This window comes from Branchiostoma lanceolatum, chromosome 4 (genome assembly GCF_035083965.1).
Source record: "Branchiostoma lanceolatum isolate klBraLanc5 chromosome 4, klBraLanc5.hap2, whole genome shotgun sequence".
Taxonomy (NCBI): Eukaryota; Metazoa; Chordata; class Leptocardii; order Amphioxiformes; family Branchiostomatidae; genus Branchiostoma; species Branchiostoma lanceolatum.
In genome coordinates this window covers 25,212,255-25,232,507 of record NC_089725.1, presented here as the reverse complement: position 1 = coordinate 25,232,507, position 20,253 = coordinate 25,212,255, and the positions used below count along the sequence as shown (strand labels likewise).

General features: G+C 40.8%; 2 protein-coding genes across 4 annotated transcripts; both read right to left on the bottom strand.

Annotated features, from left to right (window-relative positions):
• Positions 1–2,568: 2,568 nt before the first annotated feature.
• On the bottom strand, positions 2,569–7,436 carry LOC136433633 (basic helix-loop-helix transcription factor scleraxis-like). The gene is made up of 4 exons (XM_066426037.1): positions 6,117–7,436; positions 5,463–5,613; positions 3,922–4,063; positions 2,569–3,148 (listed from the first exon to the last, which is right to left on the bottom strand). Exons 1-4 carry the CDS (start codon positions 6,464–6,466, stop codon positions 3,111–3,113), a joined length of 681 nt encoding a protein of 226 aa, XP_066282134.1. The 5' UTR covers positions 6,467–7,436; the 3' UTR covers positions 2,569–3,110.
• A 4,047-nt stretch (positions 7,437–11,483) lies between these two features.
• On the bottom strand, positions 11,484–16,270 carry LOC136433627 (alpha-2,8-sialyltransferase 8E-like). Of its 3 annotated transcripts, XM_066426021.1 has the most exons (8): positions 15,809–16,270; positions 15,521–15,619; positions 14,691–14,864; positions 14,166–14,307; positions 13,424–13,536; positions 13,025–13,117; positions 12,383–12,642; positions 11,484–12,002 (listed from the first exon to the last, which is right to left on the bottom strand). In XM_066426021.1, exons 1-8 carry the CDS (start codon positions 16,099–16,101, stop codon positions 11,707–11,709), a joined length of 1,470 nt encoding a protein of 489 aa, XP_066282118.1. In that variant the 5' UTR covers positions 16,102–16,270; the 3' UTR covers positions 11,484–11,706. The 3 variants fall into 3 exon arrangements, with proteins under 3 accessions (XP_066282118.1, XP_066282119.1, XP_066282120.1); XM_066426022.1 differs by lacking the exon at positions 15,521–15,619 and having other exon boundaries at positions 15,809–16,269; XM_066426023.1 differs by lacking the exon at positions 15,809–16,270 and having other exon boundaries at positions 15,437–15,613.
• Positions 16,271–20,253: the final 3,983 nt, after the last annotated feature.

Genomic DNA, 20,253 nt, shown 5'->3' with positions numbered 1-20,253 from the left:
AACAGAACATCAAAGACTAGAGCTGTTTAGGGGGGAGGGTGGCAGGCATACATATATGGGAGCACACCAGGGTATAGATCGTCAAAGACTAGAGCTGTAGTGGGGAGGGTGGCAGGCATGCTCATCTAGGAGTACACCAGGGCACAGATAATCAATAGTTAAGAAACCCAGGACTTCAGTGTCTACACTGTACATGTATGCAGCAAATACATTTGTAGGAAAATAGAGTGTTGTTGTCTGTATTTGATGAGGAAGGTACGTCATAGCAAGTCTTTGATATCAACCTTATACATGTACTACCATTTATGCTGTGAGGTTCATAACTAGATTACTAGATTACAATGTTAAGTTTTAAACACATTGGATGATAGAAATGAAGGTTTGGGATAGTGATCTGAGAACTATCACCATACAACACCATTTTGATTAATTATTCAATGTATCATTCTTTGTAACATGTCTAAAAATTGTTTTAGGTTTGCGGGAACTCCACTCAGACATTTGGGTATTATTCTGTATTATCCATGCAAGCTTCACAAAGATTTGGATTCTGAACTTGATCATCTCTAGTCGAACCTGCCTGGCTAACCACCTCGTGCAACCAACCTACCAACTCCTGCCATAGACCACATTAATACAGTTCTGTCCAATTTTTCCTAGTTAGGACCCTCTGCTGACCAATTAACTGTAGTATTAGCAATGACCTAATAGATATTTTAGATGTTGTACAATTTGAAAGTAAGATATGTATTCTGTCTCTAGTAAAAATTTGAAAAAGACATACATGTATAGTACAAGGATAATAGAATGTGTTTTGCGCAGATGATTCCCTGATACATTCTCAAAAAGTGCAATGTGTAATCTCTAAAGATTGTGAACATTCTGGTTGTTTATAAGAGGATGGCAACTTTATGAGGTTTCATATGTATAGATATGTCTTTTATTTGATGAGAGGGCAAGAAAGATTTAGTCAGCAATAAAGTATAATTCTGGAGACATTCCTTTATCATCCAATCAAGCATATTCACAATAGAAGGTAAAGACATGCATATAACAGTCGTATATTTGCATGTAAGGTCCCTGAAAAAGGTGTGTTCAGTGTATACTTGAAGATGTTCTTAAGATATCAAATAATGTTGGGCTGGAGGCAATACATATTAAGTATGTGTCTGACCATTCCAGAAGTTTGTGCCATATAGTAGCTAGTAACCGTAGAGAGAATAGTGGACGAAATTGCAAGGACACCTTTGTCAGTGTTTAGTTTTCATTTGGGAGAAATCCGTGCAATATTGCAATATCTACACAATGAGTACTTTACCCTCACCCCTAGTGCTGTTTCAGTGTAATTCTGTATACCTTAACACATTTTTCTATTTTCAACACATTATAAATCATGTTGGAGAATGCAATTGTTTATTTTACTGTTATTAATGTGTTGCCATGAAACAAGAATAAAGGCAACAAGGCTCAAGACGTCTACTTGTGTTTCAATACACCTGAAGCTTCTTCGATTTTGGTATCTTGCTTTGAATGGTTCAAATTTGTCTATAGGCTACTCACAGAAATTAGCAGAAAAGATTTAGAGAGAAAACCAGGAAGCTGGGACATCTACTCAGACAGATTGATTTACTTAGATTTTAACATGATAAAGACAACATATTGAACCAGGATTGATATTTATCTCCATGAAAAATGGAGATATAGTTTTGGGTGTGTCTGTGTGTGTGTTTGTCTGTCTGTCTGTCTGTTTGTGTTTCCGCACTACTGTAGTCAGCATAACTCAAGAACCTTTTGATGGATTACGATGATATTTGGTATGTGGGCAGGTGCTGTGAAGCCGAAGTTCAAGGTCAATTTTGGGCCACCTGGTATATGACCTTGGTACTGCAGCAGAACTCCAATTTTTGTATCTTTTGACCTGGACGTGCTGTGGTTTTGATTTTTGGGTGGCAGATAGCTTGTGATGTAATAAAGAAGTGGTGTAGGTTTGGGCCCCCTAGCAGCTTCCTCTGGAACTGCAGGGGCGTTTTTGTGAAAATTTTCTAAGGAGAATAACTGAGCAAAGGAACAACGGATTTCCATGATATTTGGTATGCAGGTAGCTTAGATAGAGATAAAAACAATGAAGTGCAAAATTATGCTAATAGGGGCTTAATTTGCATAGCTAATGAGGAAAATCTATATTTGCAGGGTTTTTCATTATCAGACTCAAATACATGTAACATATGTAGTTTATGGAAAGTGGAGCATCAACAGATACCAATTATGCAAATAACTCCATAATTTGCATAATTAATGCAAAAACACCATAATTCATCTAATTGGAAAATTATAGGACTGTCAATATTGCAACATGTGTAAGTTAGATAAAGGTGTTTATGACCAAGCATATGTTATGCAAATGTGTAAGTAATTTTCATGAATAGAATTGTTCATGGAGATATGAGGTCGTGGAACTCTTGTCCATTTTTGTACTCTTTTTTCCCCTTGCCATAGCTGGTTTCATTTGTAGTGAATATTCTAATGATTCAACTGTATCGATGCTGTTTTTAAGCGACCTACCAACTTGGAAGACATCTGTTTCATCTGAAGCATTGTCAACGCTGATGGGAATCTATTTCCAAACGGGCATGGTCGGTAATCATAAAGAAGGACCACACAACAGCAATTGATTATTCCACTCATCGATTTAATGAACAGTTTTTGACGATAGTCACTGTACATGTTGTTGTTCTGATTGGCTGCAAAAATACTACTTCGTGAACAAAGACGCAACAATAGTGTAATAGATGAACGCAGTTGTACTTCAACAGAAATCCTCTTCAAGTGCTTCGGCTTTACCTTTGTGTGGACTGAAGAGAAGTCGGATTACATGCGGCAGAACCTTTAATCTATTATTCGCACCTTGCTGTTTTCCCGTACATCTGTTTGGACGGGATCTTTTCCCAAGAAACACCGAAATCACAAATCCAATGTTCATAGTTGACATGCAGGCTATGTACAGTTACATAGACAATCAGTGTTACAATATTAATATACCATTATCTTAGATACGATAATTTCAGACGATTTTCCCACTTCATTTCTTGTTTTCCCCTTGGGCCATCCGGTCATTCCCACTTGATCCAGGACAATCGCGCCGTTAGATCTGAGATTGGAAGAAACAAAACGGCATCAGTGGAGGTATAAACACTCGAAACTGGAAACGTACTGGAAAATCTGTTCTCTTCATGCCCTAGTCGCACCACGTCTATGGAATATCCATGCATTCATTCGATCACGATTCTTCAGACTCAGATTTCAGATGTTTGATAACGTTATCATCAGTGACTGTCTATTTGATACTGCATCGACCAATAATAGCTTGTTCCCATGAAATGAACGTGTACAGCCTTGTACCATATTTTCACCGAAGAATTTCAACCTCTCTGTATCATACGAGAGGAGCATATATTGCAATGAAATGTTTTTTCTGTGCCAATGTGTGATAACGTTGGAAGATTTGATATAACACTATGTAAGAACGTGAGCAACGAAGAATACACATCTAATTACATTGTTTAACCGAAATCGCGGGCACATTCCAACTCGTTCCGGGCTACCTGACCTTGGTGCTGAATAACCATCACATAGGTCTCCGAGGAAATGGAGATCATTTAAGGACGTTTCGATGCGTTGTATGTACATATATTTTGAAAGAAACTCGATGTTGTTAAGCTGGCACATGCAATATCGTTATAATTTTAATTCAATATCAATGAAAGCCGACATGTGCGGTAGTTGCAGCGTTTAGAAATAACGCCACGTACAGACACATCACTTTATGATTGTTTCAAAACAGGATGGAATAGAAAGATCCTAAAACGGCAGTAAAGCACTAAGGACAAGTATGAGAAGATGAAATAAGAATTGTCCTCTCACCACTAGTCATCCAGGCGTCTGTGAATGAGTCCGTGTGCCCCCGCTCCAGACATCGCTGGATGTAGTCGTACGGCTCCAGGCCCGACTGCACAATCCCCGACAGGAGCGCGATGTACGCGATGGCCAGTCGTAATGTGTCGATCTAGCGTGGATATAGTATACGTGTAAGTATATTCAGTTCTAACCAAAGCAAACAATCCCAACCAATGGCAGACTGCAGAGCTTGGAGTGTGGCAAAATTCGGTTTCGTCCTGCGGAAAACCGGGCTGACTGCAACGAAGCCGAAGGCTTACATTACTTCAATGTATAGCCCACTGCATTTCAAATTTCTAGAGCTAGACTAATATTTCGCTCTTAACAATTTGCTATTGATAAGAGAAGACATTACCAGGCCACCAGACTGTAATAGACCGATCCTGTCGTACACCATATCGAACGAATAGAAGACCCATAGAACCCCCTGTTCTATTCAGAGCACCTCCGTCAAAAACAGTGTTGGCGGTGCAGAAATGGCACGTGTAAAGTAGGGTACGTATATCTGGGACAGGTTTTGCACTGTATTGGTTGAATGCATGCTCAGAACAAAAACGAATTTAACAAGAAAATAGATCGGGCACTCAAGGAGAGGAATCTTGTGCCACATGCTGACTACTACAAAGAGTTTCGTCTCTTCAGTTACTGGTGTGTGAAACTGGTTAACTTGAAAATGAACAGGGAAGTGAAAGGATGCATTTTAATTCTTAGTTACTAAATACCATGCAGCTGTTATACATGCAGTCAATACAGTGGGAGCCCTGTCACAGATATATGAACCCTGTTTTACACGTGCATCGACTGCTTGTCAGAAACTGGGCGCTGATGCCCACCGACAAGGGAAAACTATGCGGCGCATACCGCTTTAACATTGACCGAAAACATTACGCTCTCACTGCAAGTACATCTACCCCCTCCTTAGACAACTCTACCTGGTGGATACAGCCTTCAGCAAAGAAGACATAGCATTCTTATTTGGCCCGCTTTGAAAGGGTTTCAGTGTCACAAAAGCTAAACCGAAGTCAGTGGCATTATTTTTAACGTAGCCGCGGCGGCCATGTTTGGTCCGTCAAACCCTGTTTCTGACGGAGGTGTTCGAAATCGAACAGGGGGCGTGGCTTTGGGATCGGTCTATTATCACCACAAATCCAAGGAGGTATATAACCTACTTGACAAATCATAACCGGGCCTTTGCGGTCTCGCTGTCACTAATATACACCACTGTGTCAGCGCTTGGACAGCAAACTACCACTTTTATAAGCTGTATTTCACTTACCATTCAGGTCATATAATGTTTGATTCAAACAATGAGTACGAAGTTAAGAACTGCGTTTTTGGTCTGCTCTCTATATAAATTACTTTCATTGATAATTTTAATCAAAATTTAATCAAAATCGTCGACGAGACCATTTTACGATTTAGATATCCATTAATGTTGCAGTCTTCAGTTCAAAACTACAGAGGACAAGGAAAATCATAATGTCCTTAATACGTGATTCGGTCCCCACCTTAGATAGTCTTTTCTCATACGGAAACGTTGGGACGTGATGACGTAACTCTTCGAAGGCAGAGTTGATGCTGAGCATGCGCCGTCGCTCCCGGATGTTTGCCGCCAGTCTCTGATGCTTGGGTGAGCCCGTCTCTGGGTCCTCCTCAGGACTGGGGGAACACATGGAAATCAAAACTAGTAAATGAATATCAAAGTGTAATGGTTAAGACTGCTAGAGTGAATGAATCCATAGGTTTGACATCTTATTTATTGCACCGAATGACATAGCCTCCATTGGAGACAACTTTATTGCCGGCCAGCAATATGGAAAAAATGTAATAAGAAAACGCTACCTTAAAAAAGAAAACAGCCGGAAGGAGTCTGCAACGGAGGCTACGAATGAAATTCGACTAAATTATCGTTTTCACGAAACGGTTGGTGTGACTTGGTAATGATATCGTCACTTTTGTCATTAGATGAGTGTGGCAACATCAACTTTTGTACCACAGATAGATAGTCCGTTGAATATGACCTAAGCGTTTCCTATTTCTATCTAACAGCATTATTGCGGTGAAATTCAAACGTAATAAGAATTTAACAAATGAAAAAAATGATACAACTCAAGAAGATAAAAATACCTATGTGGAAAGCTTTCAAAAGTTTTACGCCTAACCTTTCCATTGCGTCAGACCGTCCCATGAGTGGCCGTACGGATGTCCATTCCCCACCCTGGACTACCCTCTCATCCAGCGCGGCCAGCCTGTCTTCTAACGACGGGGCCGTCTCCACCTCGCAGTGTCGGTAGGTGCCGAACTGCGAGGCCATGGTGCTGTACTGATCATCGAAATCGACGCCGTGGTCGACCTTCTCCATGGAGTAGGAAAATGGCGCGAATCCCCCGTACTCGTGGTGCTCGTGGTCGGGGTTCAGAGACATGGGCGCCGTGCCGATCCCCTCCTGCAGGTCGACGGTCAGGTCCAACGTCTGCAGGTCCGCGAAGAACTGTTCCCCTCTCTCCTCCATGTCACAGGTGCCGTCTGGTACTGATTGAAACTTCTCTCGAGAAGAGCGCAAACGGCAACTCAAGTCGCTTACCGCGAGTTCAACAGCGTTTTCCTTGGGTATGGCGTACTGTTATCGTCGGCTCTACGACGATATGAGAAAAAAAACAGGATCGTACCTGACTTTTATGGTAGTGTGGAACAGAAGACTGCCGGGAAAGCTTCTTTCAAGGCGGTGTGTCTGCCAGCGCCATCTGTCCGCCATTGTCCCGCGCAGCCCCCGTCCTCACGCTGAAGAGGCAGCCTCATCGCTTTTGACTTTGTCATGTACAGAGGCTATTCCTGGACAGGAGTCGCTTTTCCCAACATCGTGGGAGCTAATCTTTTGTATTAAGCCGAAGGTAATTATGAGAGAGATAGAGAAAAACATCAGGAAAATTCACAAACCTCTCCGGACTAAAGAAAAGTGAGGTTTGAATTGCCAATTGCTCGGCGCTACGCTTTGATACTTCCATCACATTTGTGTTGTCATCAACAAATGCTGAGCCGAGGATATATTTCATATATATTACCAGATATGAGGGTCTTCTTACCTAGTAAACTAGTTGATCATAGACGTTGTCTATTTTCTATTAAATCAGAAATCTTAGAATGTAGTACAAACAAACAATGCTGGGAAAACACGGAAGGGTAACACAGATACAGAATCGCGTTTATTTTTTTACCATTACAAGTCGAGGTTTGTTTCATGCAGTTGTTCTTCAAATTCCAAGGTTGTAGTGATCATAAGGTAAATCTAACTTTTGCTGCCGACTGAACTGACTAGAAACTGAGTGAGCCACACTGGATAGAGAAACCAGAAATAGGTCAACAATTCGCACATGTTTGCAGACAATTCAATCTGTACAAATGGATAAGATACGGACGTTTCGAGTGCATGGAGTGATGTCTAGTACTCTTCTTCAGCGTCACTAAAATCAACTGGCAAATAAATTTGTCTCCTACACAATCCATCAGACCTTGAGTGACAACTCCGGTCGATGGATTGTGTTGGATATTTCTTTAGATTCTATGCGCTTCTGTTTGATTAATATATATGGCCCCAATTCTGACGACCCTTCTTTTTTCACAAACTTGGAATCAACTATACATAATTGCGTTGATCCTGCATTATATATTGTTGCCACAGGAGACTTCAATACTGTTCTAAACTCAGATATGGACAGAACCGGACATCGACTTTTCAATTACCACCCTAAATCTCGTCAAGCTATTAACTCCTTATGTGTAAATTTAGACTTATTAGACATTTATAGACACAAAAATACTACGGAAAGACGATACACCTGGAGACGTCGTTTTCAGGCTAGCCGTATTGATTATTTCTTAATTTCCTTTTCGTTAGTTTCCTCCGTACAGAATGTTAGAATAGAAGATAGTTTTAGATCTGATCACTCTTTTATTGGACTATCACTTATTACCTCACCAATACCCAGGGGTAAAGGATATTGGAGATTTAACCAAGACTTATTAAGGGACTCAGTTTTCGTTAAAGAAACTTCAGATTTTATAACAGACTTTTTCCGTTATAATGAGGGTTCTGCAAATCCGCATGTCGTGTGGGACACTTTTAAATGCTGTGTTCGTGGACACATTATTAAATATTCTTCTTGGAAATATAAACAACGTACAAAAACGGAACTTTCCTTAACAAGTGAAATCTGCAGCCTGCAAGAGGAGCTAGATACTCTTTCAGATGCAAACATATTCGATAAGCTACAGGAAAAGAAACAAGAATTAGTATTGTTGTATCAAATAAAATCTAATAATATAATCGCCAGCAAAAGAGCCAAGTGGATGGAACAAGGAGAAAAATGTACTAAATTTTTTATGAACTTAGTCACCAAAGACAAAGCTCGGAAAAATATGTCTACATTTATCACAGCAGATGGGCAGGTTAAAACTAATCCTTTGCATATTCTTGAGGAACAAGCCAACTTTTATCATAGCCTTTATTCATTTAAGGAACCACCTATGTCAATAGATCAGGATATATTTGAACCCTTTTTTCCTAAATTGAAACCTGTTTCTTTATCTGCTGAGCAGCGTGAAAAATGTGAAGGATTAATAACTGAAAAAGAATTGAAGAGCGCAATTACTTCTTTTGCCTCCGGGAAAGCTCCGGGTCTCGACGGGCTCCCGATAGAATTTTACAAAACTTTCTTTAATTGTTTAAAGCAGCCCATGCTAGAGTGTTTTAACTTTTCTTATGGAAAAAATCAACTATCTGACACACAAAAAGTAGGCCTTATTTCGCTGATACTTAAGCAGGATCCTTCGGGACAGGAGAAAGATCCTTCATATATAAAGAATTGGCGCCCTATTACCCTACTTAATTGTGATACACGTGTGTTATCCAAATGTCTCGCCCTTCGAATGAAACATGTTATTTCTAATTTGATATCTTATGACCAAACTGGTTTTTTACAGGGGCGTTGTATTAGCGATAACATACGGAGAATTTTAGAAATTATGGAATATTATGAGAGAAATGAATTGCCCGGTTTAATTTTCATTGCAGATTTTGAAAAAGCCTTCGATACTATTAGATTAGACTTTATTGTAAAAGCACTAGAATATTTTGGATTTGGGAAATCTTTTATAACATGGATAGAAATTCTTTATAACGATATCTCTAGCAAAATTATAAATTACGGTTATATCTCTAAGTCTTTTAACCTGTCCCGCGGAGTTCGACAAGGCTGCCCCCTATCTCCATATCTTTTTATCTTAGGAGTTGAATTGCTCGCTATAAAAATTAGAAATAACATAGAAATTAAAGGCTTAGATACTTTTGGAATTAAATCTAAAGTCTCTCAATATGCGGATGATTCCAACTTCCCTCTTACTCCAGAACTTGGCTGTCTGTATGCATTGGTCAACGATTTAGAAAATTTTGCCTTATTATCAGGATTATGCCCTAATTTTGATAAATGTAAAATATTGAGGATTGGCTCGTTAAATGGTACAAACTTTTATTTACCGTGCTCTTTGCCGATACTTTGGACAGATGGTCCTGTCGACATTCTTGGAATTCATATTCCAGGGCTTTTTTCTGATATCATAGAAAGTAACTTTGATCGAAAATTTGTAAAGATTGACAAGATATTAATGCTATGGAAATCTAAATCTTTAACCCTTATGGGCAAAATTATTTTGGTCAATACTTTAATTGTACCTCAATTTATATTTCTACTAACCTCTCTTCCGTCCCCTCCCCCTACCTTCTTTGATAGATATGAGAAAAAGATTTTTAAATTTCTATGGGGAGATGGACCCGAGAGGGTTAAAAGGAAAACATTGTATGCTGCTTATGAACAAGGGGGGCTAAAGCTTAGAAACTTGCGGGCTGTAGATTTAACCTTGAAAGGCTCTTGGCTACCAAAACTGTACTTGAATAAGGATTGGTTTTGCTCCAAGCTTATCTTCTTATCTAGTTCTATATTTCGCACAAACTTGTTTCCTTTTTCTCAGCTTAAAAATGCGGATTTTGAATCTCTTATGGGAAAAAGATCACCTATAAGTACCTTTTTTACGCATGTAATACAGGCTTGGTTGAGGTTCCAACTTAGACCACCCGAAGGGGCGGTTGAGGTAAAACAACAGCTTTTATGTCTAAATTCAAATATAACTGTAAGTGGAAAACCATTTTTTTCTCAGGTATTGCTTAGTAGGGGGGTTGTTTTTGTAAATGACATCTTGGACTTAGAAAATAGGTTCTTATCATATAATGATCTGATCAAAAAATTTGGGGATGTATTTTCCGAATTCAAATATAACCAACTTATTTCGGCCATCCCTTCTACTTGGAAAGCCATGCTGAAACAGAACTCTCCAAGTTTGTTTGTATGTCTCCCTGTGTGTAGAAACATAGGCTGGCTTCGAAACTGTAAAATTAATAAATGTCTCTACCTATTTTTCATGAATGAAGCCAGCTTATGGGGAACTTCTGAAAAGGTTAAATTTTCATGGGAAGAATATTTTGACACCCCGCTACCATGGCGTGATGTGTATAGTTTGCCCTATAAAATATCCATAGATTCCAATAGCCGTATGTTTCAGTACAAATTGTTATTCAAATTTTTACCATGTAACAAAACACTATATCTATGGGGATTGATAGACTCCCCCTTGTGTAGTCTCTGTAAAGAGGAAGAAGAAACGGTTGTCCACCTATTTTGGAACTGTCATAAAACTGCACATTTTTGGAGACAGGTGGACGACTGGTTCTTCGAAATCACTGATATTCATTTGCATATTAATGCACTTAGTATAATTTTCGGTATCTCAAGTGATCGTTGCCCGGTTCTGTCGAATGTTATTATTCTGCTTGGTAAGATATTTGTCTTTAAACATCGCAATTATTCATTGAATTTACCAGCCTTTATATCCTTTGTTTCCTTCTATTATAAATTAGAATTGAATATTGCAAACAGACAAGGAAAAATACATAAACATAGGGGGAAGTGGGGAAAATTCAATACAGTTTTTTCTTGACAAATGATGGAAATTTAATTGTTCGTTGTGAATAAATATTATATATTATTATTTGTATGCATCTATATCATTATATGTAGGCATCTATTATTATATGTATATTATTATATGTATGCAAATATCATTATATGTATGCATCTTTGTGAGATCTATATGTATATATATATATATGTATGTATGTATATCTCTCTAAATATATAGGTATATGTGTATATATGTGTATTATATATGGGCATTAGGGGTTTCAGTACCAACTATTTTGTTCCCGGATTTTATGTTTTGATTTTGTGGTATCTCATGTGCTTTGTTTTGTTTTGTAAACTGCCATGCTTTTCTTTGTTTTTGTTAAAACGTGAATAAAGAAAGATTAAAAAAAAAAAAAAAAAAAAAATTTGCACATGGCGCAAAAGTTTTACCCATATCTACAGGATATATTAGGATATCTTTAACATAAAGAACAAAAAAAAGAACAAAACTGTTGCTCACGGCGAGTAAAATTTAAGCTGTGGTGAGAAACTTTCAGAAAGCATCAGCCATCTTCCTACAGAAGACATTATATGCATGTCTGTTTCTTTTAATCTCAAGATAAAATCAGGATAGACGATCCCAAAACCCTGACGTGGAGTTGTCTTCTTTAAAACCGCTTTTACTAACAGCACTTAAGATTGGCAGTCTTCTCTCAGTTCGTTCTTTCAACTTCGTGTTTCAACTTCGTTCATCGTCTTGTTCTGTGACGTCACACGTCCCCACGTGCATCCGGACCACGCCCATCTCGTGTAGCCTCGCCAGTCTGTCGTGCTCGGTCTTCATCTTGTGATATTTGTTCATCTCCACCACCCTCCACTGGTTCTTCTGCGAGACGACCTTACTGCGGAGGGTGACTGCGCGGTCGTAGTAGTGGTAGTTGAGCGGGTTCCCGTCCAGGTCCGTGCTGAAGGGCCAGAAGCCGTACACGTGGGTCTCCTCGCACATGGCCAGGGCGATGGTCACGACCAACAGACCTGGAAAACATCGGGCACAGTACCAGTAGAAAGAGTGTTTAGAAATGTTATATAAGAAGTTTGTGTGACTACAAGACGTTTATGTTATGGCGCGGTCATATTTGTCATGTTAAGACTGTGACACAATTTTCAATCAGGCTCTGACAGAACCAAGTGTGTACAAGGATTTAAAACAGCCTGTTTGGCAACAAGACAGCTGAAATTTGCAGGACACATGCATGGCTATCCTAAGAATAATACCCATGCAGTTTTTTCGATCGTACGACGATCGCACGACGTATGTGACCGCGTCTATCTAGTATTCAGATTTAACCAATCCTATTAAATTACTATGGACCGGGCCTGGGGATATTACTTGTTCTACCAGTGCAGGAACGAACCTGAGGTAATTCTCTTGACCTTGACACGCCCGGTTTCTCTCCAGAACGTGTTTGCCGCCTGGAGGAAGCCAGGGTGTGACCAGACAACCGTTTTCCCGTCGTCTGCTGTTTGGTTCTTGACCACTCGCAGGACGGCGTAGGCCATCTGTCTGCTGTTGATGTTGTAAAACGGGTGTGTGTAGAAGGTAGTCGGGCCGAGGTAGGAGTCAAGCATGGCAGTGAAGTTCTGTCTACCTACGTCCGATTTGAGCGAACCATACCTTTTAAACAGAAAATGGTCGACTTGGTTATAGTGTACTTGGCGTATCAGGGAGGGGCACGGGGATTGTATAAAGATGTCAGGGTAATTTGTTTGCTTCTGGTCAACAGGTCCAGCATATTTTGACACCTGTTGCTCTGTATTTTTGTCGAGTTTCAGGTGAAATATCTTTTTTTCAAAAAGTTACGATATCAATATCTATATCCAATGTCCATACTTACCCTAACCCTAACCGAAATGATCGTCCATTTTCACCTATCTGTTGATATGTAAAATCCTAGATCACGATCTCCATTCACACTCACTCTTAGAACACACTCTTTTATCATGCACACTCTTCACACGTAACTCTATGCCAGAAGATACTTTTCGTTCACACTTACTGTTCTGTTAGAAGAGAAGGGTTGATGGTGACGAAGTTTGCCTTCCTGCCGACATCTTTCTGGTAGTCTCCATGGACAGGAGGCAAGTTGATTCTAAAGAATGAAGGGGGGGGGGGCATTTGATCAACAACTGTCCATGGCGTCTAACTTATAAGGTATATGAGAGAGCTGAGAGAAACATTACATGTTGTTGGAAGAAATGCATGTGATATTAAAGTACGTGCTAGCATGCTGCGTTTTAGAACACTCGCAGCTTTGTAAAAAAGCACATTACAGTGTAGCCGTGGCGACTTTTGTGGAGGGCTCCCAGCAGATAACACACTCTACAAGAGTCGCCGCTTCTGCCACAACAGATAGTATGACGATTCTGTACGTTTCCGGCATGATGAAAGTTCTCACCTGAACACGTAGTCAGCGGAGTCGATCTGGCTGCCACAGCCTCCGCCGTTGAGGATCCCTCCGTTGCCAACAACACTGCAGGTTCGGAACAGCTTGTCGGGAAAATGTGTTTCCTGGACATGGAAAAAACATTTTATCATTTCGCGGCACCATAAAAGGTATACGCCTAAATGCGCGGGCCGCATATAGCACGCGGTTATTCGTGGCTCATTCGTAAAGTACAGAACATTTCATCACGACACATGAGTAGGTTAACTTTTGTTCGGTGTTCCTTTAGCCTAAAACTTCTGCGGTTGATGTAACAGCTCCACTGTCATAAAGAGAAATAGTGGGCTGGAAAACCTTTAACCTAGTATTATTTTAATCGGTAATAAACACAATGGGTATCGAAAATGAGTAGAAGACACATAGAATTACGTATATTTTTCAATTTGAGACAGATACACGTGAAATGATGAATTAGATATGGAGGTTTATCTTTTATCATTAGTGTTTTTTCTTCAAATCTATCCAATCAGAGAGGAAGGAATATGACGAACTCCAAAATCTGTCAAGCATATCTTTGATCAGTGACTTAAATGTGCAAACACACGGTACTCGCTGCACAGTATATCCGCGTTGTTGTTCACAATGGAGTGCCAAGTGGCACCTAGGTCAGCATGTAGCTATAGCATGTAGCAAGGTAATTTTTATATTTTTACAGGGAGGGATTGCTAGCTCTTCCCCCACATTGTATACTTGCCTGTGGTAGGTACTGGTAAGTCCCTCTCATGACTTTGTGTTGTTGTTTTCCATCATAAAACCTGAAGGTTGAATGTAGCGGCATGTTGTCCTTGGAGCAGTACCAGTGGGTGGTGACATTGGTGTTCTCCAAGATGGATTCTCTGCGAAATCAATGAATACTTCATCTCAACGACTCAGTATTGTATCTTGAAATGCTTACATATAACGGTGTTGAGGAATGAATCCACATGGATACCGTGTCACATTAGTTGTTGATCCTGCTGATTTGAATTTTCAACAACATTTTGTTCAAGAAACCACTGACATAAAACTACGCTGATGATGTATGTTACATCTAAGATTACAAGGCGGCACATCCCAATGTATGTACATTTGTATGTACATGTAACTGATAACGGCGTAAGAAACAAAGAAACGAGCCATCAATATTCAGGGAAGGCAACTAGCAGAGGTGAGGAATCACCTGCATTGCCCCCCCCCCTTCATCTTGTAAATGAAGAAGTCTAATAAAGAAATATCCCACCTTATGTTCCGAAGTGTGGTGAAGTCAAACCCGTTCCACATCCACACCTTCCACCTTTCCGATCCAGGTTCTTTTTTAGCCTTTAAAACAGGGGTCGGTGATTTCTCTGTAGCTTCTAAGGTTTGTAATGAGTTGTTTTCCAATAACCTTTGTTGCCTCTCATCGATCACCGGGCTATAAATAGAACACACAAGTATTTCATACAAGACTGGTCTGGTCTGGCAATTGGACAAAAATCGTGCGAGTATTTGTCAATGGATTGTGCAGTGCAAATCTAACTGGCACAATGATGAAAACAACTTTCATAACCACGAATCGTAATACTGAATGCATGTGAGGGCCATGTCACACTTGTGCGTATATTCAAGTGCGCGTGAGTTGCGCATTAACATTTTTGGTTTAAGTAAGGTTTGCGGGGGAAAAAGTTGTTTTCTACTTTCACCCACTGTTGTGCTGCCAAGTGATCGAACCTAAGAAATCACTAATTCGGCTGCGAACTTAACCTAAACCAAAAACATATTATTACACAACTCATGCGGACTTGTATATACGCACAAGTGTGACAGGGCCTTTAAAAGGAGCATTGTCCGAACTGTATCCGCAGACGTGGTAGCACACGAGGCTTTGGCTGGCGAACAATGGGAATATCGCCCGGGGCAAAGAATAAACCTGTTATTATCTGCGTGGCAGAATTAGTGAACTATACTATTTCTGAACTGTTACGTGTTTTCAGAACTAACACTTACCTGACCCGACGCATTGGAACTTCAGTAATGATAATGCCACATCAAAGACAGACAGACTAAGCTAACGTGAGATTTGCCACGTACTAGTGTACTGCTTGGTCTGTCTGCTGAATTGACCTGGCTGGGAGCAGTGGGTGTGTGCCGGGGTGGTTCAGTGGGCTGTTAAGGGATTGGTGTCGACCACTTGGAAACAAAAATTGCAAGTTACAATGAGGAACAAGCAAGACAGAACTAATCTCACCAGAAATAGCATCGATTGTTTAACGCTGGTATGTGGTGATCTCATAACAGAACACTGGGGCAAAATTCGGTTTTTAACTGGCCCCAGACGATCTGCTTGAAGACAAGCTTAATGTTTGTGCACTGACTGACCTCAGTTTCATACGTCGCCATTCTGTGCGTTCCTCACAGTCACAGTCGTCACTCGGTGCTGAGGCTCTCTGCCCATGGCTGTACAGTAGTAACACTCCGAAATGACTCATTGCAAGCACAAAGACGACAATTTCGAACTGGAGAAGATTGGTGAACCATGTCCGCATGACGACTAACAGATTCAGCAGGCTATAGGTGTCATATCTCCCTCGGTACAGCTGAGTCACGGTAATAGTCCACTGTGTTCTGCTGCTGCAGTGGTCTGGTACATATACACCTCTCGCGTGGTACATACAAGAGGTATATATAGTTTCCTTGGCCGGGCCGGTATACAAGTTGCTCGGCGAGGTTTCTGACGCGTCACATGTCTAGGCTGGGGACACAAAAGGGCAACTAGCCAAGGATATACATACAAAGAACCACACTGAAGTTCTTTCAGCGGACACAAAAAGGTTGCCGAACGGCCTCGGGGCATATAAATGTTGCTGATCCACCGTGGTTGTTACCTGACCCAGATTATGTCAGGGCGTGACGCATATTCAGTGAGTCGTCACCTCTAGCTCGCGTAATGACTAAAACAACAGAAGTCAAAATACCCCGAGGTGGAATAGGAATATACCATTTACATGTATCTCCACTACAGATAAGCGTAGCAGCATATTACATATGGGGATAAATCCGGCACCGAAGCCTACAATGTCTCTAATCTGATTATTTAGGTCATATAACCGTTACATAACATTCACCCAAGGAGACAAGCAAATCGTTGATAGAAATCGCAAAGATATTCTACAACCTTTTCACACCTTACCAATAACAAGAAACTATCTGTCCAATCCATTTATTTACCAAAACGTTGGACAATTCAGCTCCCATTGCATACAGAAAAGAAGTCAAACCCTTCAAATAGCTCAAGTAGCAACATATAGGAATATTGTAGGTATCATTTAATGTATTTGTGTATTTTCTTATCTGTTAGGTACACACACGTTGTATACTGCTGTTTTATTTGTTTTATTTGCAATCAGCCTTCCATGACTTCCAAGAAAGAGGACGCTCCACGACTGTCTGCGAAACTGGTGTATTACGCCAGAGGGCGCTTTTTTATATGAAAATGTAACCTGAAACCGACTTACCAATTCAAATTCAGATCCTTGTTGGTAAGAGATAACGTTAACATTGATCAACGTTGAATTCAGGAAACGCTGATTTAGTATAGTCTCGAGTCATTGAGGATGGCACAAGGAAAAGGTGAGTCATTATCGCAGGTTTAGCAACTGTTCACCGCAGGGTGGCGTTTCATTTGATTTGATTTATTTATTCGGCAGTAAAAAATTACAGCCAGGGCTATATTACCCAATATATACCCAACTAGCCGAAAGCTATCACAATGGGGTAGCCCTGTTACAAAGGGTGGCATTCTTGAAGTATTGCAAAGGATAGAAGTTCCAAATTGTCATATGATGACATGCGAGTGAAATATACGGAGTATTGTATATATATAATGTGGGTGATTTACCTGTGTCTGAGTTTGACAGTGACTTGATCCGATGTTGTGACAGTTTATTTACTAACGCTCAGTGCGTCACGCAGACGAGAATGGCACAGCCAACGATATCATCCTCCGCTTCCTGCCAGGGATTACCAAAACATTTCCTTGTTCTTTACCTTTGCCCCACTTTCTGTGCAACCCGAGCTGACCCTGAGAGGGAGGCTTCGGTCGTGGTCAGATAGCCTGGATGCCAGCCAGCTTTACGGGCTTTATAGTCCGCTCACGCTGATCGCGATGTGCTGGTGTAGTGATGATTGGGAAGAGCTAACAAGGCTGGCACCGAGGCTGCAGCCCTGAGGCCAGGGGGTACAAGTGACACAGGCCTCACTGGTTTAGTTCCAGTGAGCTCGTCACATCGTAGTGCTGGAGTATATAATATATACAGTCTGGAAGTGACTTGGCGCGGCGCAATCTTGGCCTATTCCTCAATCAGTTTTAATTTTGGGGGAAATATTGTCACGAATAGATCATCAATCTACTCTAAGTTGGATTCATTCGACCTTTTAGAGCGAGTGCGTCATATCCTCTAAAAATAAGATCAGCCTAATGGTGACGATGAAACTGGGCTATGGCAATAAACTTACGCCTATCTTTGACAGGATCACGGTGTTTTCAGACAGGGACCTACAGCGCTCAAATGGTAAGTGGGTAGTTAACGTTAAAATCTTCGAATTCCAGCAAATATGGAGGCTGACTTGAGGCGCTAGCCGACTAGGACTGACCCGCGCTGTGAGGCTGTGTCGGTGGCGATCAGATTTGACAAGAGATGACGTGAGTTATAACGTTAGTTCCAGCGAAACTCGTCACGTAGGTCATCGTACTACGGGTTGGCAATCTAACGTTATAGACTAGAAGATTCAATGCAGTTACAGATAAATTACTTTTAAGCTACTGTGAGAAAAATGTAGTACGCGCTGAAGGGCTGGTCATTTGCAAGGAATTGTGTTATTTCATGTTTACTTAGTGTTTTCGGCCTTGGTCTTATTTGTGAGCGGAAAAATAGACTGTCTCACTGATATCCCACCCTTCGTTTCCTCATATTCATTCGTTCTTTTAGCACCCCCCCCTCAAATTATTATGCTCTACTCTAGCTCATTCGATCAGTGTTTCAAATGCTCAATTACCATTTTTGAAGGCACACCAGAACTGCAGATTGCAGAGCCAGCCGCTTGGGTCAGTGGCTTGCTCCGCGCTCTTTTCAGGGCCTCATTGAGTCAATGGTAATCAAACTTGGCAGGATCTTCATGTATACAAATTGTAAAAGAGTTAAAAAGTTATGTTACTACGGTCCAACTGTGTCATAGGGTACGGAATGTCGCGTGTCCCCGTGAGTCTCAACAAAATCTGTTGGTGTAGCCTCCGCGCGTGGCCATCTCGTAAACGATCGTCGCCATATCGCTGACCGGTCGATGTCATATCCGACGGTTTTCTAACTTTCTGAGCCTAATTAGCAGGCCTCCTAGGAGCGCTGGCACTTCTGTATTCTTTACTGGGGGAATACAGAACGCTGAACGCTTGATTCTCGATTCACACATATAGGCCAGGTTCTAATGTTGGGGAGGTCGTCTAGGGCGGCATAGACTATAGTATATGTTGTCCTATATGTTGAAAATCGCTCCTTGAAGGCCTACAAAGGAGTACGAGACGGAGATTAACGGTCACCCACTTGACTCTGATATACAGTAGAAGTTTGTTTTTATTCAGTTAACATTTAATTGATCTACCATGCGCTTTCCCCTTTCTTTTCGGCTATTCGTGTACGTTTCATGATGAGCCATGTATAATGTCGGGAGTAATGTACTCTGGCGTTTTGAGCAATTTTGTTCGCTTCTTCATGGAGGTACTAGGTCATTTTGACACAGCAGGCAAAATTTGTATTCTGTTTGTGTCCTGTCTGCTAATCCGTAAAGGGATCTGCGACGTCTTGTGCCCGAGGAAAATAGAATTTGCAGGACAAAACGTTATTGTTGTATGCCAGGCACTTAGGATTTAGAGCATAGCTTTTAGCATATCATCTGAGCAAAGCCTTTAGCATACCGTTCAACCTACTTAGCTATGCATGTGGAGTTAGAGCATAGAGCAAAGACCCCTTTGTGGTACTGTACTTTGTTGTAAGTCACTCGAGTTTGAATAATTGATTTAGTCAGGTAAAGCAGCTAAAGATCTTAGTTACAAGGTCCAAGAACAATACACACGGTGTGTTTGTACCCTTTCACAAAGCTGAATTCGCATTAGTTGCCTTCGATGTGTGTGCTTGTGTGACCCTGACATTATTCAAGGCAGTACTAGTATATGTAACCCACCAACCAATCTTCAGCCCGTTTGATTTTCATTTTTTGTGTGTGTGTATAGTGACAGTGAGGTGTTTCATGATGTGGTCCATAATTTGGTCAACAGATGAAGTACTAACTATAAAATACATCTGTTCACACTGGAGTTCTTGTAACATGATTTAAGATTGTGCCCAAAATACAGATGGATAACTGGTTTTCTGTAGCTCTTGGTTGCCAGAGGAACTTAGTATTCCGTTTGTGTAAGTTGGGGACGGACCTTGAATGACCAGTGCGAAGACTGAACCGGTTTCCAAATCAAGGAAGACTCGCAGAGCTATTAAACGTAATAAAAAAAAGATGGATCATTCAGGTGGTTTTCATCACGGTGTGGGAGTGGGTGTATAAAAAGTCCCCAAGACTTATCTAAAGTTTTCCTGACTGAGTTGTAGATGCATGAATGGGCGTAACGGTACGTATATCGATTGGCGATCGAATTGCGTTTGCATAGTTGTTATTTTGGGCGCCACACTAGTACAGCGGTAAATAGTTGGTGACCTCGATCAGTGGAATTCAGACACACCAATGTAAACAGACCTTAATGGCCTCCTTGAATAGACCCT